Source organism: Leucoraja erinacea, chromosome 14, assembly GCF_028641065.1.
Source record: "Leucoraja erinacea ecotype New England chromosome 14, Leri_hhj_1, whole genome shotgun sequence".
In the NCBI taxonomy this organism is placed as follows: domain Eukaryota; kingdom Metazoa; phylum Chordata; class Chondrichthyes; order Rajiformes; family Rajidae; genus Leucoraja; species Leucoraja erinaceus.
Window position 1 is genome coordinate 29,965,639 of NC_073390.1, and position 27,675 is coordinate 29,993,313.

General features: G+C 40.3%; 1 protein-coding gene across 1 annotated transcript; it reads left to right on the plus strand.

Annotated features, from left to right (window-relative positions):
* Positions 1-520: 520 nt before the first annotated feature.
* Positions 521-25,045, plus strand: LOC129703497 (claudin-15-like). Its single transcript, XM_055646023.1, has 5 exons — positions 521-1,349; positions 13,890-14,054; positions 17,384-17,465; positions 19,975-20,079; positions 22,055-25,045. Exons 1-5 carry the CDS (start codon positions 1,133-1,135, stop codon positions 22,134-22,136), a joined length of 651 nt encoding a protein of 216 aa, XP_055501998.1. The 5' UTR covers positions 521-1,132; the 3' UTR covers positions 22,137-25,045.
* Positions 25,046-27,675: the final 2,630 nt, after the last annotated feature.

Sequence of the window (27,675 nt, forward strand, 5' to 3'; positions counted from 1 at the left end):
ACTGGATTGAAATTAGAATACATTATATAAAGATATAATAAAACTGCGGATGCTGGAAATCTGAAGTAAAAGCAGAAAATGCTGGAAAAACCTAGTAGATCAGGCAGGATATGTAGAGAGAAAAACAGCCGCAACATTTCATGCTGAAGATCCCTTGTTAGAACTGAAATGGCATTTCTATTCCCTCCTCACAGATGCAGCCTGACCAGTTGAATGCATCCAGCATTTGAACCCACTGCTCCAATCAAATGCTATACCATTGTATATTTAACTCATTAAAACTTCAACGTTGTTTTCAAATTTTTTTTCCTGTGGTATTTATAAATGAACACTTGTTGACCAATAATTATAAAATCGAAGAAGGTTCAAAATTGCTACATTCCCAAACTGAATCATCTCCTCTCCCTGTGGTGTAATTCTCGATGTTGAGTTTCACTGGAAGTCCCATGTGATATTGATACTACAGTTCAATATCTTGTCAAACATTAACTGAACTTAACTGTCTGACTCAAGAGCGCCAACGTACCGAAACTAATGGGGACAAAGAGATTCTCCCTAATTGAAGAAAACATGAACAGATCATTGTACTGCGTTTGTTTTGAACAACATTGAGGTAGAGAAACAAGATTTCATGTGAACATCATGCATAGTTTCAATCAAAAATTTTAATTGTGAAAGTCCATGGCTCCTCGGGTTCATTTGAATGTCAAGTCAAATAGGTTTATCTTTCGACGAGGTCATTGTACCACAGTGCAACCAATAACTGGCTGCATTATATACAGAATTAGGTTAATATGCTAAATTTTGTGTCATGGCTTTTGCGTACTTTTTATTTAAACACCGTAGTATGATCGATACTATCCTGACCAAGAAACCATCTCCTAGTAATTAACAACTCCACCCAAGGTCACACCCAATTATTGCCATTTACGTGCCATCTTATCATTTTATGGCCTTTGAGCAAGAGAGCGAAGGTTGGGCTGCCTTTATGAAGCACACAGAACAAGGGAGAGTTAGTGAGGACCTGAACTTGATGTGAGAGGTTTCCCGGTGCTCCAGCTTGTGATACCAGAAGATTTTGTTTCCTCAGTGAATTCTTCTGTGGGACATTACCTTATTACCCAAACTGACTATGGCAGCAGCTTTTGAGGTTACTGGTTTCCTGATGGGGCTCGCAGGTTGGATGCTTACTGGGTCAACGTTGGCAAACAATTACTGGAAAATTTCTACTGTTTATGGGAGCGTAATCACAAGCTCCAGATTGTATGAAAATCTGTGGAAAAGCTGTGCCCAGGACAGTACTGGAGTCTTCAACTGTCGGATGTTTGAGACCATGCTCGGTCTTCCAGGTTATTTAATTTTAATACTTACGTTAGAATTGTAAGTTTTTGCTGCTTGAGTTTTATGTCCATAAAGTCGGGCACCATTTTCATTTACCACGATTAAGAAAACAAAATGGCTGCCCGCAAAATAGCAGTTTTGTAACTTCTTAAAATGTACTTACTTGGTGCTATGATATAATCTCAGTTTGTTAGTCCATGTTAAATAGTAATTTTAAGTAAACTGTATCTGTGGCCTGAAAAAGACAAAGAGAGCAAGAAAGTTAAAATTAATAGTAAATTTATAAGAGATTTCTTTTAACTCCAAGAGATTTCCTTTCAAGTTAAAGGTGAATCGATGATTTTGATCAATGATAAAGTAAAGCATGTTATCCTAATTTAAAATATTTAAGGAAATATATTAAGAAAGCTGAAGCTATTGAAGAAGATACAATCAAAATGAAATTTCTGACTCTGCTTGCTCTCTTAAAATCTGCTACAGAATTCTTCACCAACGAAATCTAGTTTAGAAAGAGATTACTATTTCTATTTATTTCTAGTTGTTGTTATTGTTAATCTGAGAAATAGTTTGCAAGTCATCACACCACTTTAAATCAAAATATGCCAGCATGTAGGTTTTCTTCAGTTTCTCCAACAAGTGTTTTTGTGCATCTTCTGTCCCTGCAACCAAGTTACATCTCAGTAAGGGAACCATTGAATGAAAACCATGACAAGGTCTGGGCTGTTCTGAAAACTATAGTTCATGTCTAGCCAAACAGTTAATGTCAAAAATACAAAGCTTACTTTTACTGGATTAATTCTCAAGCACGCCACCAATAATAATATACATTTTGCATCCTTTGGACAAATTACTTCAAGCGAAAATGAATTAAGAAACTGATAAGTGCCACTGCCGACAAATGCTAAACCCAGGTAACCTTGGTCCCAATGAATATACCAACTCCTGCCAGAAATTACTTCCTATCTTTGAAGTACCAAAACGTTTGATTGCAATATTATTTCTTTGAGGAAGAATTATTTAACCCACTATTGAGGCTTTAGCTTATTTACGAGGTTAAAAATAATGTCGCTCGTTAGCTCTGAACCTCCATTTTGAATACAGGTCTCAGCAGAGAGTCCTGAAACCACGTTATCAAAATGGAAGCCGAAGAGAGCCTGACCAGCATGTTAGATGTAAAAAGAAAGCCTTATGCAAGAAGATAAACACATCTTCGAGATAATGTAAAATACTGTGATCATATTTCCCAAATGAGAAGCCTAAGATTTCCAATGTGGTTTCATGTATTTTGGCATTTTCGTAATCATTGCTCAAATCTTTTAAATTAGTTTGGTACAGAGGCATTAACCTTAGCTTAATTCATTCTTAGACATTTGTTAGTGAGATTTAATTTTCATTTAATTAATCTTCAAGCATCATCCAAATTGTCATGTAAGGACCCTACAGCTCAGTTGACCTATGTAACTGCAATTAAACCTGTTTTGAAATAAAATGGAATTTTACCACTTCTCCGAGCAGCTCTTTCCATTTTTGCTGCATTAAAGCAACAACTCGCAATTGGCCAAATTCCAATAAAATAAAATACATTTCATTTAAAATTAAATTAAATAGATTTCTGCCATGTGACTGTATATGGTTTTAATGTATAGATATGATCATTGTATTATACACTGGGAAGGGAATACATTTAGCCTTTTTGTTCCTGTTGTGGTTCAATGAAAAACATATGCAGTTCCTTCTTTGCTCATTTATTTTCTCCCTGGCCCAATAATTGATCTTATTTTTATATGCTTCTTGAAAGTTATGAATTAATTTTCTTGCACTCTTCGAAGCAATGCATTAAAAAAAGTTCCATTTCACGATTGTTCCTTCTGGTTACTGACACCAACCAGAGTATCTCACTCCATTAAAAATTTGCATAGTTAATCTATTGATTGAACACATATTGTAATTGTATTATATTGTAATTAATTTATTAGCCAATCATGTAAAAACATTCAAGGAATTTGATTTGCCATACAGTCATACCAGTATACAGTCATATAGTATACTAGTTGCATAGTGAGCTTGTAATGCCTGAATGAAAGAGTTATGAACAACCTTAATTTTCTCTGTATGCGTTTGTTTTGATTTAAAATAACACCCCTCGGTCTCCTACTGTAATCATTGATTGAAACTACTGGTGAGATAATTAGTAATTGTTAATGTGAGGTAGATAAGGGAGAAGAGCAATTGAGGCCAGTTTAAAATCAACCACAATCAGTTTGAATGGTGAGCAAGATTGAGGAGCCTGCTGGCCTTGTGAGGAGAAGGTGCTTTGTTAATGCTCATGCATGTCAGTGCATTGGCCTGAGGCTGACATCGCTTCTAGTGTAGAAACTAGGAACGGGAGATGCTAGTTTAAAAAAAATAAGACACAAAGTGCTGGAGTATATCAGCGGGTCAGGCAACATCTCTGGAAAATATGGATTGGTGGCATTTCACGTCAGCACCATTCTTCCAACCCCAAAGCCAGCTATCCACATTCTCCAGAAATGCTGCCCTGACCGGTTGATTTTCTCCAGCATGTTGTATCACTTCTAGTGTATCAGGTTCAACAGCAAATGTGAGTATAATTTGACGACAGATGGCGCAATGGGCTAAGTGTTCGGCTGGCGACCTGAAGGTAGCCGGTTCGAATCCCGCTTGGAGTGCATACTGTCGTTGTGTCCTTGGGGCAAGACACTTCGCCCACCTTTGCCTGTGTGTAAATGTAATGTAATTATGTGAAGCACTTTGGGGTCAATGCAAGTTGACTAAAAATGTGCTATATAAATAAGATTATTATATTATTATTATTATTATTATTATTATTATTATAATCAATGGCCAATACTCTTCCAAAGTTCAGTGCTGATGAACAACATAAATTCCACATATGCCCCATCTCTCAACCTTACTCGTTACCAAAAAAACCTTGCTCTTTACTCTTGTTTTTCTAAAAAAAAAAGACACAAAAGGCTGGGGTAACTTTGCTTCGTCTAGCTTAGTCAAGGCAACCATCATTATTCCTACTTTTTACTGTTCAACATTGTGTTCAAACAAGATGTTGAATCCAATTAAAAAAGCAGATAGAAAATGTAAATATAGCGCACACAAATCTACTAACTATTCTTAGCTCTATTAACTGCCAACATACCATTGATTGTGATCAGAATTCTGTGTAGTATTCTTATTGTGCCAATAATGGAACAAGAATGTGTAAACTAGGTGAAGAAGGTTGTGGCGTCAAATATTGAAAGAGTAGATACTGAAGGGACCTTGGCTTTCCTATTGAGGAATGAAGGGGTAAAGAGTCTGGACGTCAGTGGTAAAGATAAGGTCCTCACTAACTCGTCTTTACCATTGATGTCCAGTCCCTATATACATCTATTCCCCATTAGGAAGACCTCAGAGAACCTCACTTCCCAGAACAGAGATCCAAGAAGTTGCCCTCAACCAACACTCTCCTCTGCCTGGCAGAACCTGTCCTTATCCTTAATAACTTCTCTTTTTTTCCTCTCACTTTCTTCAAGTCAAAGGTGTAACCATGGGCACCCACATGGACCCCAACTATGCTTGTCCTTTCTTGGTTATGTTGAACAGTCCTTGTTTCAAGTGTACACTGGCACCATTCCCCAACTCTTTCTCTGCTACATTGGCGACTGCCTCCTGCACCCGTGCAGAACTCGTCAAGTTCACTAACATTACCACCAACTTACAACCTGCCCTTAAATTTATTTGGACCTCTTTCCTCATTCTTGATCCCTCGGTCTCCATCTTGGGGACAGACTATCCAAGACATCGATTCCAAACCCGCGGGCTCCCACAGTTACCCGACCACATCTCCTCCCACCCTGTCACATTCAATGATCCATTCCTTCCTTACTGTGTTTCTGTTGCATCTGATCTCAAGATGGGGCCTTCCATTCATTGTAGATGTTCATTGTAGATGCAATTGTGATGCACCCCTCCACCCTGCAATTGTGGATGGAGCTCGTACCGATGTCTTCTTCATTCCCTGCAGTTCTGCTTTCACAGCCCCTCACCTCAGAAAGACCAGGGATAGAGATCCCTTGTTTCTCCTCTTCCACCCACCTGATTCCACATCCAACAGAACATTCTCCAACATTTCCATCAGCTTTGATGCAATCACACTGCCAATCACATTCTCCTTCCCCCATCCCATTTTGAGTTTGCAGAGCCCACTCTCTCTGACTCCCAGGTTCTCTCATCCCACTCCACCCATCTCTTCCCCAGGTACTTTCCCCTTCAAGTACAGGAGGTTCAACACCTGTCCCTACACCTCCTTCCTCACCTCCATTCAGAGACCTAAACAGCCCTTCCAAGTGAGACAGACGTTTACTTGCATCTCCTTCAACCTTATCTATTGCATTCTGTTCTCTCAGTGTGGCTCCTCTAGTGGAATCAAGCATCAACTAAGTGACTGCCTCATCAGAGAGAGCTGGAGCTCTTTGTTGGCAGCCACTCCAATTCCCTTTTCCATTCCTTTTCCCACATGTCTGTTTGCGGTCTCATCCATTGCCAGAGCGAGGCAACATGCAAAATGGAAGAAGAGCACACATGGGTAGCCGACAATCCAACGGCATGGTTGTTGAACTCTCCATTTTCCACTAACCCCAACACCCTTCTCTCTCATAATCTCTGGGTCTCCTGTATCTCCTCATGAACTTACGCAGGACACTAAGTGGGGTGTAAAGGTGAAATCATAACAAGGTTAATTGGATTAATCCATTGAAAGCACTGGCAATTTTGGACATTTGAAAATTTAGTGTCAGAAATCTTTTAAAGGTTGTTGGATGTTGTTCTAGGTAAGATGTGGTCATAATCTACCAGATCCTGTACTTAGTTGATGCTGCAATCTAAATGCCGAGCGGCATTCAAAATACTATTTTACACAAAACAACTTTAACAGCTTGGATGGCATAACAGTGCAGTGCTGCTGCCTCAGCATCAGAAAGCCCAGTTCTATTTTGATCTCTGGTGTTGTCTCCATGGAGTTGTACGTTCGCCCCGTGACTGTATGGATTTCCGGATTCTCTAGTCTCAATGGTTTCAGAGTTGATAGGTTAGTTTGTCAGTGTAAATCCACCCTTGTGTGCAAATGTGTGACAGAATCTTGGGGGGAGCACGGTTTATAGGAATCAGGAGAGAATAAAGCGGGTTAATGGAGAATTATCCTTAATGGGTGCATCATGGGTACTGCAGAATGGGAGGTTACTCAGTGCTCTTCTGCTCCCTGTGGGCAGCTTTGCACAAAGCAGGAATGGATTGGAGCATCCGTGTGTATAGGTCACATGCTGCTCCAATGCTTGGATTAACAGTAACCATTCCCAGTGGGAATGGGAGTGGGAGATTGGGACATCACCTCTTTATTTGTTCTTTCTAAATAATTCAAATGTGTCCTGAGATATATTCATCTTACATCTCCCCCCCCCCCCCACCTCCTCCAATCCTCCTCCTAAATCAAACAAGGTGTACAAAATACCAAATGGAATTAATTAGATACATCTTGGGTATTGCTAATTAATAAATCTGTCCACAAAATATCCCCTCCTGAAATAACCACACTTTCAATGCTGGGGGGTTTTTCCCCATTCATCTGACTTTTGTGCTAAATTCAATGCCCCTCCCTGTTTTCATATATCTTTGGATATTGTACTGTTGGCCTATTCTTGGCTCTGATCTTCCATCTCCTATTTCTCTACCCTGACCACACGGGTCAGCTCAGTGACACAGCATGTAATGCAGCTGTCCACAAAACTCCAGAGACCCTGGAGTTTGATCCTGGTGCTGACTGTTTGGAGTTTACAAGTTCTCCTAATAACCATATGAGTTTCCTACAGTTCAATAGCATAATTGATCACAGATTGGGCATCGCATCGGATAATTTAGTTTAATCTCACTAGAAAATAGGATGCTGAGAAGCGATTAATAGAGATTTATACAATTATGTGGGGCCATAGATAAAATAGATAGTCTTTATTCCAGGCCAGCTAGTCTAGAATTGGATGATACAGATTTAGGGTGAGAGGGGTGAAAATTAAAGGAGATCTGATGGATATGTTTTTTTCACACACAGAATGGTGAATATTTGGAATGAGCTCTCAGAGAAGGCAAATACAATTACAATGTTGAGAAGGCATATAGAAAGGTAGTTAGGAGGAAAGGAGATAAGAGATGTGTGCTTACGTGGGCATATAACATTAGTGTAGGTGGGTAGCAGATTCAGCATGGACTAATTTCCATGCCGTATTTTTTTTAAATGATTTTATAATTGATTCCTAAGGTCCAAGTAAGTGGTAGAATCTGAGAGAGAGAGTTGATGGGAATGTTGGAAGAAGAAAAAGATGGGCCAATTAGGGTTAGTGTAAATGGGTGCTTGGAGGATGACTCCCTGCCAAGTCCAGGGACTGTGTGGGCTGAAGAGCCTATTTCCATGCTGCAATACTCTGTTAAATCATTCACTGCTGCAGCCTTTTGACAAGATGGAGTAGGCCGAGAGCCGAGTCTATTTGCAAGGGGTGTAAACTGCAGCCCTGTTCTCAGGTCATTCTGCTGCCCTCCTGAGGCCAGACACCATCAAAACCTTGTCCAGAGCCTCTGGAGGTCACTTAATTATCAGAGATATTTAGAAACTGGAAATACATTTAAGTAACTTTAAGCTATAAAAATTACTTAAAAACAAAAAAAAGTAAATGTTTTTTAAACACCCATTCAATTTATCATATGGAAATAAATTAATTAAAACGAGGTAAAAATGAATGAACACAGTTGTGAATCTAATGAAGATAGATGACCCCTTAGGGTCAACGCTTCACGCCAGCCGTGACTGGAGTAATGCTCAGTGGCCATCCAGTCCCTCTCTCAGTACTCAGGATCTGCCCTTGGACTCCCTGCCAAGTCCAGGGATTGAAAGGAGATCAAACAGGCAAAGAACAGAGGTGAAATTCAATTTGGGCAGAAAGATAAACTATGCTTAATGCTACTTATTGATTTGCCATCACACATTTTGCGCTATCACCCACGATTAGTTTAACACATAATGCCCTTAACAGTCATCAGTGTTATGGTGATGGAGTCAGCGATACTGATAGTACTGGTTGTCAAAGTACAGTTGAGCTCTACTGATTGACAATGATTAGATGAGTTTTATTGCGCCATGTGTTCTTGCGATTTTACTAGGAGGTCTTTATTGCAATTGTAAAATTCATTGAATCCATCATTGCATCAGTTTTATATTCTCTGCTAGTGTCATCTGACTGCTATTGGTCTGATTGTCTCACTTTTATTTTACGTTTGTTAACCTCCGTTACTGACCCTTCAATGGAAAATATTGATAACTAGGTGCAGCAGATTCCGAGCACTCTACAAATGTTCAGCTGCGTTTGTGATAGTCAAAGAAAAAACAGAGGAAATAGAAGGAAGGAGGAAGAATGTGGGGAAAGGAAGAAAAAAGGGGAAAGAAAAAAAGGAAGGAATGGTAGAAAGAAAGAATGGAGGGAAGAAAGAGATAAATAACTAAATAAATAAAGAAAATAGGAGTAAGGGTAGGCCATTCAGGCCCTCAAGCCTGTCCCAGCATTCAATATGATCGTGGCTGATCTACCCCAAGCCTTATATTCTCTTCTGAGTCAGTTTCCCTAACCCACAGTTCCTTGATCTTCCAAAAATGTAGCAACATCTTCTTTTAACACTCTCAGTGATCTTGTATCTAAAGGAAGAAAAAAAAAGAAAAAAGAAGAAAGAAAGGAAGAAACCATATTATTAAAGCAGCTTATCTCATTCCAAGAAGTCTATAAATCTTTTAAACAATTATGTATTTTCGCAATGCAGCCACAGTGTATCAAATGATTGTCTGGAATTGTTTTAATCTGCCGATAATTCATCACCAATAACACCCATTGTTCCATCTGTCCTCGGTACATTATTACAGTTGGACTTTGTTACTCATTTATAGTAATATAGCAATATTTTATTGTTAAATTTTCACCCCAATGTACACATACACACACGTATATAATCACACATACACATTTGGAAACCCATTAATGACAGGTACACATGCTACTTTTTAAACATTTTATCATAAATTATGAGAAATTTTAATTAGCTGACATAATAAATCCTTCTATCTAGTTCACACTAGAAAATAAGATTTTCTTCTTATCGAGTCCACACACAAGATTAGAAGTTGTTCGGCCAGAGCTGAGCACACTTCTCAGTATCTGCATAAACTGGTGTCTGTCTTGGGCTTCTTGTGCTTCTTGTGCGTGGTGGTGGAAAGATTGTTGAAAACAGGGCTGCAACGTGAACTCTCTTTCCTTGATCCCAGAAATAAGATGACACAACTGAAACAAGAATAGATCACAAAGGACAAACATGCTAGAAATGCTCTATGTAAATCACCATCTCGGGAGAGGAAGAGTATACTAACTTTTCCTTCCCTCTCCATAGATGCTGCTTCGCCTAGCAAGTATTTTCAGCATACTTTGTTTATGTTTCATATTTCCCACGTCTGCTGTATTTTAGTTTCAGAGTATCATCAAGAAAACTGTTTCCTTATTGTTGCCTTTTCCAGAACACTGGTTATAATAAATGCATACATAATAAACTATACATGTCAGTTTCACTGTACATGTATAGTGACAATAAATGGCATATCTATATCTATATCTATAAATTAGTGCCCTTGTGGAATTTGATGAATCGTTCAAATGGCCAAAGTAGATTTCATTCACTAGTTTCCTTTGTAAATAATATCAAACACCAAATATCCAATGGTAATAGTGCCTATTTAAATTATCCAATTAGGCTGCATTTAACAAATAATTAATATTTATTTGCTACACCTTAAAGGTAATGGTCAAAGGGCACCAAGCTAACATACTAGATTACAGAGGGAAGGAGGAATTGATAGACCAATGGAGTCAAAATCTTCTAAAACTGCAATAAAAGTTTGAGTAAGAGAATAACAACAGGCCAGGTCTTCTTCAGTGAGTAGATCTCAACTTTCAGGACATATATTTACTCCAAGGCAGCGTCTAAGTTAATAACGTTAATTTTCAATCAACATTATTCTGAATCAGTTCTGTTACAAAAACACTTCTTCCAAACCCAGTGGATCCTCAACAGCCCACCTCTCCCACCCATACAATGGCAGTTCTACATCTGTGATCGAATGTTTTAAAATATATGAAATATTTTCTATATTCCAAGAAAGTTTCATTGGCAGTACTAGAAAATTCACAGGACTCCATACCTGTATGCAATTTTAGTTTCCTTACCTGAAAAAGTATGCACTGACTATAGAGGGAGTACAGAAAGGGGTCACAGGCCATTCTAGGATGGCGGGACTGACATTTGAGGAGAGGTCAGGCTTATTAACCTCATATACACCAGAGTTCAGAAAAATTAGAGGAGATGTAATTGAAATCTGCATATTTCATATATACTGGGCAAACTGGATATGGGGAGGATAATTGGGACATCCAGAGAAAGACAACTGAAACTTTGGTTTGAGGGAAGACATTTAGGACTGAGATGAGGGGAGATGTGTTGGATCTGTGGAGATCAAGTCATTGAGTGTAGATAAGAACAAGGTTTCTAGGCACATGTATCAAGGGGCATGGGAAGAGATTAGGAGTATGGTAATGTGAAAACGAACACCCCTGCTATTTTTCAGAATTTCAATGATTCTATCAAATAAACAGTGATGCTGCAGAAATGCAGTGGCAACAACCAACACTCTTGTAATCTAAAAATACTTAGGTAGATAATTAACTGGTCTTTATCAAACATTTCCATTAAAAAAAGCCAAAATCTAATAGTCCTACTGGTGAACAATTGGCTGGATCTAATTTTCCAATGTCTCTGTGAAAATATCTCATATTTCTTGAGATTACAGGCTCTGTTGATGGGGAATTGCCAGTTACAATCAAGAAATGTCCACATCTGTAATAATCTACAAATCATCGTCACTTGCATAAATTCTGCCTTTGAAAGTATAGAAACATAGAACCATAGAAACATAGAAAGTAGGTGCAGGAGTAGGCCATTCGGCCCTTCGAACCATTCAATATGATCATGGCTGATCATCCAACTCAGTATAATCAATGATGATTCTGATTGGCATCATTCCTCAAAACACCCCCTCATAAGACTGCTGTATTTCTTTTTCCTTTTCACCTGTATATCTAAATCCTTTTGCAATTGGATATTTTAGACGATATGGTAAATGCACACCAAAAAAGTCCCAATGTTTTAATGGGGAGATTCTTTCTGATACAACATGATAGTTTATGGAGGGTTGCAAACAATAGATCAGTAATCCTTTGTTGCCTGGATTGAGAGAAACTGGGACCGTCTAACCCATGCCCTTTGACCTATGCTCCCTTTGGACAAGGCTCAGCATAGAAGGATAGTGTCACTGTATTTGCCCTTTTGTTACCATCAGTGGAGATTAATGATTAATATTAATATACTCCATTAACAACCATCACACCCAGTTATGTCTGCATCTGTGCATGCTGTTGCAGGGAAATGCTTCAAATTCAGACAAGATTTAGACAGATATATAGAGGACGTTTAGAGAGCTATGGGCCAAATGCAAACAAATGGGACTAACTCAGGTCGGCAACTTGATCAGCATGAACAAGTTGGGCCGAAGGGCTTGTTTCCATGCTGTGTAACTCTACGCCCCGACCGTGGGAGAATAAAGAGTGAAGAATATTAGACTTTATTGCCTTCCATCACAGTGAGGAATGTGGGGAAACCGCTGTGGTGGATGTTTATGTTAACTTTTATATAGTTGTGTGTCTTGTTGCTTTTTCTAGTATGACACTATGGTAAATCAAGTTTCACTGTACCTTAATTGGTTCACGTGACAATAAAATACCTTTCAACCTTTGAACCTTTGACTGTGAAAATGTTAGTCAAAAACAAGCAGTTTGAATAGTTTCTTCTATGCTAGACGTGAGTACACTCAGTTTGATTCTACATATAATGGAAACATGCCATGTGGGACCCATAAAATGCATTAGATACGACCAGGAGAAACTTCCATCTCACCTTGGCCCTTAGGAGTCCTTATGCACTGAGTCAAACTGCTTGATCTGCCATTTGGGGACCAAAAGCAATAAAGCATGGAAACAGGCACTTTGGCCCAAAACCCATCAACCATCCATTTACACTAATCCCACACATCCCATTTTTTTATTCCACACATTCTTACTAACTTTCACCAAATCCTACTCCTCGTCTACACACAATGGCAATTCACATCAGCACCCAATCAACCTACACATCTTTGGGATGTGGGAAGAAATCAAAACATTCAGGTGAAAATCACACAGTAACAGGGAGATAGTATAAACCTCATATAGACAGCACCCAGGGTCAGAATTGAACCAAGGTCTCTACCACTGTGAAATTACAACTTTACCCGTTGTGCCACTGTGCTACCTCCATGCTTGGGCTTAATTTACTAGTTTAAAGATACACCGAGGAAACAGGTCCTTCAGCCCACTGAGTCCGTGCCGACCAGCGATCACCCATACATTAGTTCTATCCTATACATTAGGGACAATTTAAAGAAACCAGTTAACCTACAAATCTGCACATCTGTTGTCTTGAGGAAGTAAAATGTTCCTATTTCTGGCATTCGGGCGCAGTTCTACCAATTGTCCATGCCACCCTTCAGGAAAAAACAGTCCCGTAACCATGGCAATAGGACTATCACCATTTTTACAACCGCTGTAATTTTTATTTTATCAGGAGATCAGAGATGGTGTGAATTTGAACCAATCCCAGCATGCATAGAGCAGAATGTAGTTACAGATTAAAAAAACCCTTTCATCTTTACCCAACTCAAACACACAGGTCCCTATTGTAATCTTTGGGCTACAACTAAGTGGCACACTAGTCCAGTATCTTCTTAAAGAACAAACCAGCCACTGAATATAAACATACAATGCTTTGACAGGATGGTGCTGAACAGATTGGATGGTGAGAGGATGTTTTCCCACAAGCTGCGGTGTTAGAGTCTTAGATTATGCAGCTAAATTTTAAGACTGAAATGAGTAGAAACTTCTTCACTCAGATGAAGGTGAACATGTGAAATATGCCACCACAGAAGGGCCATGTCTCTGAATATATTTAAGAAGGAAATAGATGAATTTCCAGAGTCAAAAAGCATCTGCAAGCACTTGAGAATAGAATATTAAGATGGATGATCGGCCATGATTGTATTGAGTGATGGAGCAGGCTTGAAGGGTTGAGTGGCCTACTTCTGTTTTGATTTTTCCATCAAACTCTTCTAATGAGTCTCCTGGGGTGGAAGGGAGGCTAGACTTGGCAGGATCTTGTAATGGGGAAGAGGGGAAGGATGCCTTTATGTAAATAAACATTATTTTATTGCTTGAGATCATTGAGAGAGCTTCATGGAAGAATTATTTCCCTATCTTTCCTGCCTTACTTAATGCTAAAACCTTAATGTTTTTTTCCCCTTTCAGCTTATGTCCAAGCATGCCGTGCACTGATGATCATTGCCGTAATTCTGGGAGTTATTTCCTCAGTGTTGACACTGTTTGGCCTGAAATGCACCACTATTGGGAACATGGAGGAGGCAGTGAAAGGGAAGATTGCGATGACTGGTGGAATTATCTACATCCTTGCAGGTTAGTAAGTTATTTCTAGCCAGCCAAATAATCGTTGCACATACCGAACAAATGCCAGTGGCCAACAAAGTTTTACAAGTAATGCAATTTCTGATAAATGAATAAGAAAATGAATAGCAACTAGAAAATCATTGGCTGCAGTTACATGTGCACTGCTGAAGCATACACATATAGTATAATTTATGTGGTGCTTATTCATGTTCAGATGGGATAAACTATTTTCATGTTGAGTGTCGGCCTGGTGGTGCAGCGGTAGAGTTGATGCATTACAGTGAATGTAACCCTGGAGACCCGTGTTCGATCCCGACCACGGGTGCTCTCTGTATGGAGCTTGTACGTTCTCCCCGTGACCTGCGTGGGTTTTCTTCGATATCTTCGGTTTCCTCCCACACTCCAAAGACGTACAGGTATGTAGGTTGATTGGCTTGGTAAATGTAAAAATTGTCCCTAGTGTGTGTGGGATAGTGTTAATATGCAGGGATCGCTGGTCGGCGCGGACCCGGTGGGCCGAAGGGCCTGTTTCAGCTCTGTATCTCTAAACTAAATTAAACTAAAGTTGGTTACTTAACAAACTCCATCAGATGTCCAAGTCATATCAGGTTCTGCCCAAAACAAATATGTTCCCAGTTACATTTGCAATAAAGACAATTATAGATAGGTAGTTTTCCTGAATTCTTCATCCTAAAACTGCTTAAGAGAGGAAGGTTATCTTCAGAGTCTAGTACTGTCCAAGGAATACCCGCCTTGGTCTGGACGGTTCTGTTGAGTTATGGAACTAAATGTATGGAAGGTGAGTACAGCCAGCTCTTGGTGTTGGTGACCAAGGGTGACAGAACCGTATGTTTGTACTACTGTTCAGGCTATTATGGCTTCCCACTGCTTTGGGATGGCCATCAACTGCTCCCATTCCTGCTCTCTGACCCACAAATATAATAGGAAGAGGCAGTGGAGGACTATAATTTTTTTTCCCAATCCCTACTGCGTTATCCCTGGGTTTTGTGCCCTGTCCTTTTTCCTAAACTAATATTAAATCTCGTTTCACTGCCCCTGCAGGTAGTTCTCTTCAGATGGTAAGACATCCTGTTAGATAAGAATGTGATTCAACTTTTCACTTTTGCTTATCTAGGCTGAATTTCAAATGTCAGTCATTTAACATGAGAAGATGATAATATAAGAAACAGAATGACAAGGAGGCCATTAATTCCCTCATACCTGTTACGTCAATCATTAAGACTATGGTTAATCTTATACCTCAATGGCACTTTCCTTTACTAACCTCAAACCTCTCAATGCCGAAAAATCTAGCAATCTGGAGTGACAATGGTTTTGAAGCTGTAACCAAAGGCAGTTGTTAATAATCCTCAGTATTATCATTGGTACATAAAGATTTTGTTGGATGTTTCAGTAAATATTAACCTCTATAATATTGCAACTCCATCACAAGCAATTTCAAGTCAACATATGATGAATTTTATAGGATTCCCTGTTGGTTACCTAAGGCCAGTGTTAAGCCAACTTAGCCAGGCCCAACACCTGCTTCAAATTCCTTTCATAAAATGAATTAGCACTGAGCACATCACTGAGCCCTCCTCAGTTTACTAATGATTGCCAGAGACAGCTTGAGATCAGGAAGAGCCAATGTACTGATGTTCTGCCAAACAAAATATGTGCCTCACTCAAGCCCATTAGCTTTGTTGAGAGACCATGAATGGCGAATTTCACTTAATGTACAAAGCATTACCCGTTTTAAAAACAGCAACTGCTAGAAGCTCTCAGCAGGCCGGGAAGCATCCATGAAAGGAGAAATAGTTAAAGTTTTGGGCCAGATCCTTCAACAGGCCAAAATGTAATAGACCTGAAAGGTTGACTGTTTCTGTTACCACGGGCCTTTTCCACTTACATGTTGGTGAACATCAATTGGCGAAGGTACATATGGGATTAGTATAGAAAGAGGTGCGGAGGCAAAAGATCAGCCATTGCCATAATGAATGGAAGAGCATTCAGCACATTGGGCTGAATGGCCTTCTCCTGCCTCCATTAGCACACAAACATACAAATGTTGCAATAGGTAGTAGGCAGGAGCCTCCTGGCCCCTTGAGTCTGCTCTGCCATTTAGCCAGATCATGATTGATTCAATTGTAATCTCAAATCTCTTTTCCCACACTTAACCATTTCATTTTGGAGTGTTCCGTCAAAAACACCAAGAAAAGATTTGGCCTGTCACTAGCCTGATCACTAAGACAATGACAGCCTCTCCAATAAACGTAAGAGGTATTGGTAATTAGAAGGCAAACTGGGATTCTCATTTCTGATCTGAATACTGTGATTCCCATTAAAACGTGCAGGCATCAGGTAAGGAAAGGATTAGATTTGACAAGGATGCTCTTTGTGGATATACAGAAAATTTACATTCCTGTTATATGGTTAAATCTAACAATTAGCCAAATGTGTTCCATACCCAAGGAGTGCACCTTCAGGAGAGAATGACATTGGGTGCGAATAGGAATTCATTATGTCTAATGATAATAGTGTCAACTAAACTGGCTTCAAAGAACAAAGGCTAATTTTGGACGTAATTCTAACCTGGAATAGATTCAAACCTAAATATATGGAACAATAGTTAGGACATGGTTGTTCATATCTGCAAGTTAATGTCATTTGTTTCATAATATTCCATACCTTTTGACACTCTTACTTACAAGAACTGATTAACCTCCCTCAAAACTCAATTTGTCCCAGTGGGAACCTTTGCAGGATGAGAGTTCTATCGTTTAGGCTGACACTTTATACCAGGAGGAATGAATACTAAACATCAGAGATGCTAGTGGATGTAACATTAAACGCCTTGCTGGCTCACAGGTCAATGAATGGCATACTCCTCCTTCTACTTCTTATAAAAAGTAGCATACCATACCATACCACACCATGCCATGCCATACCATACCATACCATACCATACCATACCATGTCATATTTGGGGAACCCTTGCCATGTGCAAAATGGCATTCCTGCTTCCTGAATTAAAACATCAACCATTTTCTATTATTGCCCTTCATTAACTGTGGAGCACTTTGGAATATCCCAAGGCTGGTAAAGGTTTTATGTAAATGTAAGTGGTTTATTTTTTCACTTACTGGGCCTTTGTTCTGTGTGGAATGGATGAAGTTTAATTTTGCTAACATCCTCAACATACCAGAGGATCAGCTACCAGAGGATCCTTCATCATTTTAAAATACTCAGGATATCTTCAAAACATAGGCAGAACTATATAAATCATCAAGGATTTTGCTGTCCATTAATTGCTTGGTGTTCTTCTGTTGTATTGTCAGGTTTATGTGGAATAGTGCCAGTTTCCTGGTACGCCTACAGCATCACAATGGAGTTCTACAACCCTGTCTATGGTGGAACTAAGTAAGTATGACAAATATTTAGCAAATTTAGTAACCTTGACCCAAAAATCTGACCTTCACAGTCTCAGCAGAATAAACTGTTTAATTTTTTTGTGCGTTTTCCTTAAAATGGATTAAGGCTTGTCATGGAGTAGTACAGCATAGGAACTGTCCTTTCAGCCCATCACCATGCTACTTACCCAGGACGTAGTTCATAGCCTGGTGGTTCAAATGTACATCCAGATGCTTTTAAAATGTTATGAGAGTTTAGTTTTTAGTTTAGTTTAGAGATACAGCGCAGAAACAGGCCCTTCAGCACACCGAGTTTGCACCGACTAGTGATCACCCTCTACACTATCACTATCCTACACATTAGGAACAATTTATAATTTATAGAATCCAATTAACCTACACACCTGTATGTCTTTGGGATGGTGGATGAAGCCGGAGCAAGTCAAGAGTCAAGAGTCAAGAGTCAAGAGTCAAGAGTGTTTTATTGTCATATTTCCCTGCTAGGACAATGAAATTCTTACTTGCTGCAGCACAACAGAATATGTGAACATGTAAACATAGTACATAACGGGGGAAGAGAATAAAAAACAAAAGTTCAATCAACAACAAATATAGTGCAATAATGATATAGTCTTTTGCAGTTCAGAGCTTATTCGTTGTGTTTAATAGCCTGATGGCTGTAGGGAATAAGCTGTTCCTGAACCTGGACGTTACAGTTTTCAGGCTCCTGTACCTTCTTCCTGTTGACAATGATGAGATGAGTGTGTGGCCAGGATGGTGTGAGTCCTTGATGATTTTGGCTGCCTTTTTGAGGCCGCGACTATGATAGATCCCTTCGACGGTGGGGAGGTCAAAGCCGGTGATGGACTGGGCAGTGGTCACAACTTTTTTTAGTCTTTTTCTCTCCTGATCGGTGTGCTGAGTCCAGGAAAGATCGTTGGAAATATGCACGCCCAGGAATTTGAAGTTATTGACCATCTCCACCATCGTCCCATTGATATGAACAGGATTGAGGGTCCTCATCCTCCCCTTACCAAAGTCCACAATCAGTTCCTTGGTCTTACTGATGTTGAGAACCAGGTTGGTGTGCTGGCACCATTTGGTCAGTCGGTCGATCATACTTCTATACTCTGACACCTAGAGAAAACCCAAGCTGTCATTGAGAGAATGTACAAACTCAATGCAGACAGCACCCTGGTCAGGACCTGGTTCTCTGGCTCTGTGAGGCATCAACTCTACCGCAACCTGTCATCCCTAATTACTTGCCGATCTACAGGCAGCCACATTGTTATAGGATGGCTGAGGACAACTCTACCAAGGTATCTCAAAGTCAGAGAACATCCCACTAATGCAGCAGTCAAAAGATACAAAGAGTCCATTTGGGGACTTAGCATTTAGTAGAACTCATATGGTCATATATTGGTGCATCTTCCTCATGCGCCAACTGGTGGAATGTGGGACTGGCTGAGTGACGCTTAGAGGATGAACCTGAGGTCCATTTCTAACCACACCAACTCAGTGATTAGTATTTGCTTCTATCACCTTCTCGGGCAGTTTGTTGTTGATGGCAACCACCTGCTGAGTAAAATAAATCCAACTAATATCCTCTAATTCTCTTGCTTCTCACCTTGAACTTATGAACTCTATCTATGAGGAAAGGCTTTTTTGCTGTCACTCCTCTCTGGGCCTTGGGAGTGAATCCTTGGATGAGAGAGTTGTTCTATCACAAGCAGCAAAATACATTTGGTTCAGAATTTTGAAGAGTTCAGAAGAATTACCATATTAAGACCCTGAAGGCAGTGTGACAAGTTAGATGGTGAGATGTTACCAGTCGTGGAAGAATTTCATATGCGTCGACTTATTCGATGGTGGTCATTTTAAGATAAGGTGTGTAGGAATGTCATTGAGAGGCTAAATCATTGAGAGTATTATAAAATGAAATATCAAATAGGTGAAAGATCCTAGACTTGAGGTTTTATGGGGACTGGCGGGACTAGTAGGGAAGCGCAGTTAGGGCTTGGGGTACATCAGTCATGATCTTGGAATAGTAGGGCAGGCTTGAAGGGCTGAGTGAATTACTATTGGTCCTATTTTCCTTTATTTTTATGTTATCGGGAACTAAACTAAACTCTCTATGTGTCAGCAGCTCCTCAAAATCTATCTCGAACCAAACCCTCTTCTAAAGTTTGCTTCTCTGGATTTTGATATTTTATTACATCCTGTGGAACATCTTGAGATGTTTTGCAACAAATGCATTGTATAAATGGAAGCTGATATTGATTATGTAATGAACTCTGCACTGAAATTGATGAAATATGCCTGTTCTTTTAGCTACATTCTCCAGAGGGTCATGAATTCAGAAACTCAAATCATATCATTCAGAGATTTATTTTTCAACCTAAGACTGTTATGGCCCATCCAAGTTAATAACATCATGAGAGCTCAAGCAATTGGTTGTAACTGATTAGAAAGTGATTATATTTAAGGATGTCTGGTGCAAATGTTTTCATTGTTTGCAGGTATGAGTTGGGGTCTGCGCTCTACATTGGATGGGCTGGGGCATCTCTCCTTATCCTGGGAGGTTCATTCTTGTGTTGTTCCTGCAAAAGAAACAAACAAAATGGGTAAGTTATTTTTTAATTTGATTAATTTTTTACCCCTTTATTCGTGACTTAGGTCGTATAAAAATCACTTCCTTTATTCCTGACTCAGGCATAAGTTCATAAGTGATCAGAGCAGAATTAGGTTATTCAGCCCGTCAAGTCTACTCCGCCATTCAATCATGGCTGATACATCTACCTCCTAACCCCATTCTCCTACCTTATCCCCATAACCCCTAACAAACGTCCTGCTCCACTCCCAACACTATCACCTCTTCACAAGTTCACAAGTTATAGGAGTAGAATTAGACCATTTGGCTCCGCCATTCAGCCTGGCCTCCTAATCTCATTTTACTGCCTTCCCCCATAACGCTTGACACCCGTTCTAATCAAAAATTTATCTATCTCTGCCTTAACAATATTCACTGACTTGGCCTCCACAGCCCTCTGTGGCAATGAGTTCCACAGATTAACTACCCTCTGACTAAAGAAATTCCTCATCATTTCCTTCCGAAAGAAACATCCTTTAATTCTGGACCTCAGGTCCTAGACTCTCCCAATATTGAAAACATCCTCTCCACGTCCATTCTATCTCGGCATCCTTGAAGGACATTCAAAATGGTTACATTTTTCAATTCTCTACACCAAGAAGAGCATACAAGCAGGCCAAAAAAAATAAAGCTTTTATTTCAACTGCTACATTAACATAAAGCCAATGGATCATATTTAATTTTTTAAATGGTCAAGATTTTCACAATGCATGATGGTTAATTCAGTGACAGATTCTGTCATCAAAGAGTTAACATAACAAAATAAAATAGTCAGCTATCAACACTCCAGTAAAACCTGATCACCTAATATTGTAACATCTTGCTGCATATCTTAAATCCCTGGACAGACATCAATATAAGAAAGACACAAAATGCTGGAGTAACTCAATGGGTCAGACAACATCTGTGGAGTAAAGGAACAGGTGATGTTTCGGGTCATGACCCTTCTTCAGACTCAAGAGATGCTGCCTGTCTTGCTGTTATTCCAGCATTTTGTCTATCTTTGGTGTAAACCAGCATCTGCAGTTCCTTCCTACACATTTTTCAATGTAAGAATGGATGGTATATGCCCTTAATGTGAATGGGGTGCAAAATAACCTCACATAATGTAGAGGTTTCATTCTACATGCACCTTTATCCTCTCTGCAAAATGTATAGAGACTGCAACAAATAGAAAATGAGAAAAATCAATGCAGACCTCACACAAAGGAAGCCTTCCATGTGCTGTAAAGTGTTACAGCAAAGAAATAGGCTCTTTGCCACATTGAGTCTTGTTATTCACCCATGTTATTCTTTTCACCTTCCCATAACCAGCCCCCCCACCTCCCCCCACAGAACACACACATCTTTGGCATGTGAGAGAATGTGAGGGAAACCCTTGTGTTAGAAAAGAGAACATGCAAACTCTACAAAGAGAGCCATAGATATCAGGATTGAGCCTGGCTTCACCGACATTGTAAGGCGGCTGCTGCTCTACCAGCTGCGCTACTGTGCCCCGCTCGAGCTGGCTTGATATGGACCTTGTTATTTATAGGGTACATTAGTGCCTAATGATTAGCTTCCCTTCCCGTCTTTCACTTCTCCATTAGCAACAAACACCTCTTGACAACATAATTGTTCCATTGATGTCCAAGACAGTCTCTAACAGATGGGCTATCTCCCAGGGCAGTCCATGGTGCAGCTGTTTCATCCATTAGTCGAATGGAAGGTTTCCCATGTTTCTCCAAAAGAGCCATTAGGATTGTTCTCCTTTTCCGCATGTTACTTCAAGAGCCACTTGTCTTTCTTGTTCTTATAGCAAAGTAAGGTAGAAATGTTACAAATAAAATGTTCAATGCGTGAAAAAAGAGGAATAATTGCAAAGCTTTTATACTACCCGGCAGAAATAATTGAGAGGAAACTGGATGGAAACGGTGCAATTACTGATGACCATATGTTGTTTTTCATAGTGGCTACAAGTATGCCTCTGCTCAAGGTGGACAACGGATCTACACAAAGACAGAGTCAGCCCAGTCAAAAGCCTACGTCTAAACCAGAGACTTTCAAAGAAGAATGTTTTTTTTATGTTACTCAGGTCTACAAATGTCTTTTTAAAAATGTGTGTTTGCTATCCAATCATTGTGGCACTCTGTCAAGCATTAAAATAAGTAGGGTAGATTTGTGCATTGTACTGCTGAATGCCTTGTGGGTTTGTTCAGGACAATGCCAGAGTTTTTCTGTTTCCAATTTGTATATAGGTCCAATAACCCCAGACCTGGGGGCTGAGTCATACTCCTGCTTAGTGTGATCTTAGAGAGTTGGGGTCTGCACCAGTACTAGGCGGGTGAGCACTGCTGAGCTGGGGGGGGGGGGGGGAGAGAAGAGGAATTTGCAAGCGTGCCCAACATAAAAGGTCCATCACAGTTTGACCATCCCCTGTTATAACGGGGTAGGCAATGCCTGTTAAGACCCAATCAAATGAGGCTTTGCAGGTCCTTAACTGGGTTGGACCCAAGTAACCATAGTAATTTGGTTCCCTCACTGTGCTCAATCCATGTGCAACTATATTAAAATCTCTATATTGTCTCTCATGAAAATTAATGGAGGTAATATCGGGAAGACTGTCAATAACCTATATCACTTCAGGAAGGAGTGTGGCTTCAGTCTTTGGTTTGACTGGGTGAACTAAAATAAATAAGCAGCTATCAACATGATTGTGTGAGTGCTGTATAATACACTCTCAGTCCCCTGTCAACAGGTGTAACAGACACTCATCAATGCAGGTTCAGCAGAACAGAAATACATGCAAGAGAATGCCGAGAGTCCCTTGAACCTGTTCCATCACGCTAACATTTTACAGGTGACTGTAATACTCAAATTCATTTTCTTGCCCAATCCCAAATCTTCCGATTCCCTTAATTATCGATGATCTGTCTACAGTGGACATGAATATACTCAGACTGAGCATCCACAACTCTAGGGCAGACATTTTCAAAGATTTGGAAAAAAACTGCTAGAGGAACTCGGTCTGTTGAGGGAAGTGAACAGATGACATTTAGGGTTGAGATCCTTCAGATAGTGTCTGCCCATTTCTCTCCACAGATACTGTTTGACATGCTGAATTCCTCCAGTAGTTTGAGTATTGCTCCCTATTCCAACATCTGCAGGCTCTTGTATCTCCAGAAATGTACAAGTTTCTGAGGGAGAAAAAATCCTCTATTTCTTAATGGCCAAGCCATTATCCGGAGACTATAACGCTTACTTTTTCTAATTTTCTTTTAACAAAGAAGTAAATATGACACCAATTATTTTCTGCAAGTTTTTCCACTGCCCCTAACTTCAACAAGTGCCAACGTTAAACCAGTGAGGGCAAATTATCCGAATTATTGCCCCAGATGTATAACACATAAAGGCTATACGGAATATTTCGAAATTACAATTGGTAAAATTAACTCTTCCTTATTCCTTGTAAATGATAAACCACATGGTTCGACAGGTCAAATAATTGGAAAGTGAAAGAACTATTGACAAGTATTAAGGCAATCCCCTTTCCCAATAGCAGAAGACATTTATCTGGAAAACATTAAGGAATTATAGCCTGGGATGTATACTGCTGGATCATTGTGGATTTGGGGTATTCCTGAGCAGTTCATGAAGGATTCACTGGGAAACAAAAACTCTGGCTTTGAAATGCCTGACTCGGGCTTTCTAAATCAGCATGTAGACCTACAGTAACTCGGAGTAAACACTCAGAAACAGCACATTGAACCAAAATATATCACAGACCAAAGAGTTCTAAAATATTGAAGACCAAATGAGGAGTTTAATCTCTAAAAATACAGAATAAGTAATAAATTCAAGATGCAGGTCTAAAATAAATTGGCCAAACTTTTATTTTAAGACCCATGGCCATCCAAAAAAAAATCGGATACATTTTCTTTTCTGTTATTTATGTACCTCTAATGACTCTAATCCATTGTAATACATTTATTGTTTCCAATGTAAAAAAACACTACTGGTTTAATTGACTTCAATTAAACTTTATATCAAAAGGTTAGTAAACGAGCAACAAATATTGTGACATTTGTCTATCGCCAGCAAGCATCTTTTAATGCAGAGAGATCAGAGGCCTTGGTTGGTTGTGTTTATATCTAGCAGCTCACAATTCAAGCAATGGGAAATGAAACCATATGTTTAAGATTGGGCAAATAGAAGATAAAGTTTGAGGTGCTTTTAGTGATCTAGCCCAAAAATGCAATTGCAAATAATGCCTCAGAACAAACACCAAATAACACATTTCAGAAGAAGGAAATCTCTCCAGAATTCATCACTCTGCCTCGGACCCTCTTGGCATTGAGGTTCTTTTTGGGTACCACATGTTAGGAACGATGTTAAGGTATTGACAAAATGACATTTACTGGAATTAAATGGGGTTTAGGAACTTCAGCAACATAAAAATAAATAATGTTGGAAGTATTCAACAAATCAGGCAGCGTGGTGGTTCTAGTGCAGGTGAATGACCTTTTAAAACTTTGTGATACAATTGCAAAATTGAATAATCATGGGCCTGAACAGAGAGGTGGTGAGTGATGGGCAAGGATTAGGATTCTTTTGTCCTCAATGCAGGTCTCACACTATAGGAATCTCTATGAGATGGAGATGGTTGAGAGGCAGATGCATAATATTTTACATGTGTTCACTTTGATTACCATTCATGTTTATATGCTTTTTTTCTGGAGTTTAAGTGGTTCAAATTGTTGGATTTTATAGCTTGCTCTTTGTATTGTAAGCAATTGTTTTTATTTCTTGCTTTTTGGCAGTTTTTAACAAGATTTATAAGAACTGTTTCCAATTATTGTATCTTTATACATGCTTCAATAGAATTTAAGGTTTGTTCTTATTAGACTTTAACATGAACTTTAATAAAATTAAAAATGGACATTGATTTGTTTAGTTATTACAGCACTGCAGAGGCCATTTGGTCTCACCCAGCAGATCAATCTCATTGGGTTCACATCATATTCCCTGTTATCCTGCAGCTTATTCCCTCTCCAACATTCAATAGAAATAGACAATAGGTGCAGGAGTAGGCCATTCGGCCCTTCGGGCCAGCACCGCCATTCAAGGTGATCATGGCTGATCATCCCCAATCAGTACCCCGTTCCTGCCTTCTCCCCATATCCCCTGACTGTGATATCTTTAAGAGCTCTCATCAACTCCCATATGATTATTTTGCCTCTTGCCTACATTAAGGAGTAATTCACAGCAACCCATTAACTTACTACTTGTCTGAGATGTAGGAGGAAATTGGAGTGCCCAGGCCAAAACCCAAGCAATCACAGAGAGATCATGCAAACTCCACACAGACAGCACTGAGGTCAGGATCAAACCTGGGTTGCTGGAGCGTGGCAAAACAGCACTCACTGTTGCGGCTCCTGTATTATACTGTCAAGTCAAGTTTATCGTCCTATGCACATGTAAGGCAAGGCACAGGTATAATGACAGACTTGCTGGCAGCAACATCTCAGGTCCGTGGACTCAGACAAACATGCAAACACAAAAATCAATCATAAATAACACATCCATTCTAAGACGAATACTGTGTAAAAAATTCAAGGTAACTTAAAAAATACACAATTATAAAAAAGTCTATTGAAGTGCAAGAGGTGGCCCATAATGTTCCATTGCCAAAATAGGATTAGGGTTGTACAGGTTGCTTCATGAACCTGATAATTGAAGGAATGTTTCCTGAACCCAGCGATGTGCAATTTCGGGATCTGTATCTCCTGCCAATGGTAGCAGTAAGAAGAGGGCATGATCCAGATGGTGGGAATCGTTGATGATAGATGCCACATTATTGTGGTTCCTAGTGTGTAGGATAGTGATAGTGTATGGAGTGATCACTGGTCAGCATGGACTCAGTGGGCTGAAGGGCCTGTTTCAGCGCTGCAGCTCTAAGGTTTAAAGTAAAGACTGCGGTCATGTAAACTGGTCGCAACGAGTCAATTTCCAGCTGGTGTAAGATTAGCCAAAGATTGAGGCAGCAATCTGATGAATCGTCCGATCAGAGTTCAGTCCATCCCATCTGCAGGGGATCTGCAGCTTCAACAACTTGGAGCACAGCAAGGTTCAGAATGTATGTCTGTTTACCAATTCACTGGATGTGACCTTTGCTGACAACACCAGCATTTACTTACCATTTCTAATTGCATCCGAATTGAAGAGATAGTTAAGAGCCAAACATAATATTAGGTCTGCAGTCGGACGTGGGACAGAGGATAAGGGCGGCAGATTTCCTTCCCTGAAGGAAGGTTGGAGATGAATTAATTGGTTTTAATCTAGTGATTCTGTGGTTATTTTACAAAACATTGTTTAAATTTCTCTTTTATGCAATTGCTCTAATTTGCCCATCTGCTACACTAGGATTCAATCTTGTATCTTCCATTCTGAACCAGTAACTTATGGTTACCAGTAGCCACCTGGTCCAGTATCTTATAGTGTGTAGGAAGGAACTCCAGATGCTGGTTTACACCAAAGACTTCAGACTGAAGAAGGGTCTCAACCCAAAAAGTCACCCATCCCTTTATCCTGAGATGAGTCATTCCAGCATTTTATACCTATCTAGGTCCAGTAATTTAACTGGGGTAGGAGACGTTTAGGTGAGCCTGGTCAAGGGTGAAAGGAGTTTAGCATCCAGAGGTCCCAGATCAGGATGAAGCAACCAGCCCTACGACATCGACTCAACAACGGCCATCGGAGTCAAGGTAGCTGTCAACTGAAGTGCTGCCATTAGTGCCTCCTGGGCAATGTGGCTACAAAACTGCCGTGCATACCACCAGGGGCGGAAATCGCAGGGGGGGCAGGGGGGACACATCCCCCCCCCTCTGTTTTGAGAGGTGGAGGATGTCCTCCCCCCCAAGTGTTTGTGATCCGGATTTTAAAACCCGGTGAAATCTCCGCTTTCCGCGAGACAGTGGGGGTGGGACTGCTGATCGAGGGCGCCGATTGGACGAGAGAGACGTTGGTTAGCAGGCAATGGGGGCAAGACATGATGATTGAGTGTGATTATTGGAGGAGTGAGGTGTGGGGGGGTGGGATTGAGGATAGAGTGCGGTGATTGGAGGAGGGAGACGTGCCAAAACACTCTCGGCACAGACCTACGCCTCATCCGCAGCCAGGATTAATCCCGGCTTTCCGGCACTGTCCCGTCCCCACCCGAATGCCCCTCCCCCCATGCCCGGAGGTGGCCAGAGATGTCGGGAGTCAGACAGGAGCTGTGCCCCCAGGCCCTCATGCAGCGCAGAGAAGCAACGCTAAACCCAGCTCAACTCTGCCTGTCCCGCCGGGTTAACCTACAGCCCTGCCTGGGCTTGCTGGAAATATGGCCCAGGTTTACAGTCAGCGCGCAAAAGCAGCGCTGGTGTCCCGTCAGTCCAGGCAGGGCTATAGGTTAACCCAGCGAGACAGGCAGAGTTGAGCTGCATTTAGCGCTGGATTGAGCCTCCAAAGCCGCGCGCGCGCGCGTGTGTGTGCTCATGCGTGCGCGGCCGCCAAGACATTTTTTCCCCCCGTCCCCTCCATATTTTGAAAG

What these genes read in the sequence shown, in the direction of transcription:
- LOC129703497 (XM_055646023.1), top strand. Translation starts at nt 1,133, where the DNA reads ATGGCAGCAGCTTTTGAGGTTACTGGTTTCCTGATGGGGCTCGCAGGT. An exon ending in GACCATGCTCGGTCTTCCAG is followed by an intron (nt 1,350 to 13,889) that starts GTTATTTAATTT and finishes TTCCCCTTTCAG; the next exon opens with CTTATGTCCAAGCATGCCGT. An exon ending in CCTGTCTATGGTGGAACTAA is followed by an intron (nt 17,466 to 19,974) that starts GTAAGTATGACA and finishes CATTGTTTGCAG; the next exon opens with GTATGAGTTGGGGTCTGCGC.